This window comes from Myotis davidii, unplaced genomic scaffold, assembly GCF_000327345.1.
Source record: "Myotis davidii unplaced genomic scaffold, ASM32734v1 scaffold590, whole genome shotgun sequence".
In the NCBI taxonomy this organism is placed as follows: Eukaryota; Metazoa; Chordata; class Mammalia; order Chiroptera; family Vespertilionidae; genus Myotis; species Myotis davidii.
Window position 1 is genome coordinate 915561 of NW_006282381.1, and position 1570 is coordinate 917130.

At 54.2% G+C, this 1570-nt stretch overlaps 1 protein-coding gene and 1 long non-coding RNA gene across 2 annotated transcripts in view; both read right to left on the reverse strand.

Moving 5' to 3' along the window:
* Window positions 1-76, reverse strand: part of ZNF319 (zinc finger protein 319) — a 3555-nt gene extending 3479 nt beyond the window's left edge. Inside the window, exon 1 of the mRNA XM_006752898.1 lies at window positions 72-76. Within this exon, the coding sequence (XP_006752961.1) occupies window positions 72-76 (5 nt within the window). The remainder of the gene's footprint in view (window positions 1-71) is intronic.
* Window positions 77-90: 14 nt separating this feature from the next.
* Window positions 91-1570, reverse strand: part of LOC107181876 — a 19709-nt gene continuing 18229 nt past the window's right edge. Inside the window, exon 3 of the long non-coding RNA XR_001512588.1 lies at window positions 91-364. This is a non-coding gene — a long non-coding RNA (uncharacterized LOC107181876). The remainder of the gene's footprint in view (window positions 365-1570) is intronic.

The window sequence follows — 1570 nt, forward strand, 5'->3', positions numbered from 1 at the left end:
AGGTGCTAATAAAATTCTCCACAGCTCTGCTAACAGGATCTAATCAATTCCCCAAGGGCCTGTCTCCTTACACCATCACTTTGGGGGTGCTGCCAGCTCTCCGACATGGTGGGGAAGATAAAGCAGGGCTTGGACAGTAATGGCTTCAGTTTCCCCGATTAAGATGACCCAACCCAGAGAGAGAAGGTGCCGGGGATCAGGGGTGGACGAGGACCTCAGACAAGGCACAGAGGAGGGACTTCTGGTCAGATGGCCCCAGTCATTAACCACAACAGGCTACAAGGCTCTGCCTACGGCACCGGGGGCTCTTCAGGGCAGGGTGCCAACAATGCCCGGGAGGCTCTGCCTTCCCGGATGACGGGTTCTGTAGAAAAGAAAGAAATCGTGAGATTGAGGCAGGGTCCCGCCACTGGGCCCTCTCCCTGTTTTTCCTGCCCTGGCCACACTGGCATCAACCACACCAGGGAAGGGGGAGGCTCGGGGCTGGGAGGTCTGCTCCCTTCACACACCACCAGAGAAGTCTGTTGGCAGCTCAGCGCCTCGGGCAGAAGGGACAGTAGCTGTCTCCACCCCACCTGGGCCAGGACGTCCCAGCCCCCCACGTACTGCCAACCTTCTTTCACCAGCTGCCTCACAGGTGAGAGTCCGCGGTGACCCGCCCGCCACACAAAGGAGTCACACATTCTGCTCAGGCTCCAAGAAAAGCTGACCAGTTTGGGCCACGGTATCCAAAACAATCATTTTAGCAGCATAACTTTTTTTTTTTTTTGGCCAATAAATTCTTACTTGGAAGCCCAGCATATAAGATGGATAAAAGCAGAGAGGCTCCGTTTGGGGCCTCCCTAAGGCCTGCCAGCTCCTCTCCCGTTGCTGCCCTGAATTCCAACTCGGAACGTCGCTGCTCAGAACAGCCTGCTGGGTCAGAGGCCAGGCCTCCCAGGTGTGAGGGCCCCACAGCAAACGGCCTCCGTCGGTCAATATTTCAAACAACTGCACAGAACAAGGGACCCTCTCAAAGCCTTCTCTTGTGAGGGGCTGGCCCACATCCCTTTCAACTATCCCCTAGGCCCTCCACCCTGACCATGCGACTGCTCTCTCTCCGTACACGCGGGTTGGATGGTCTTGCGGGGACCTGAGCCAATGCATGATGGGATTAAATGATAGGTCCCCTGACCCACCGAGCTTCAGTATCTATAGGAGAATTTCTAATCCCACGGAGTATCAAAAAAAAAATAGTGCTAAATCCTCTGATGTGACTGTGCCGAGGCCTGCAGGCAGATATAAGCAATTACGAGCTTGCCTCTGCATTGTGGGGAGTAACCTGCTAAGCACAGAGCGTTTCTCCTCATCGCCTTCCCAGAGACCATCCTGCTCCCTGGCTCCAAGTCTACAACTTCCTGGGTAAAGACCACCCAGTCCAGGCAAATCTCTAACTCACCACTTTGTGGCAGCATAAGGTAATGACAGCGAGAGGGAGGAACTTTTAGAATCCAATGTAACCCACGTACAGGTTCCCAGCTCTTCTGCCTCTAAAACTGAAAACTTTCAAAGTTTTCTCCTGAGGGAAAGA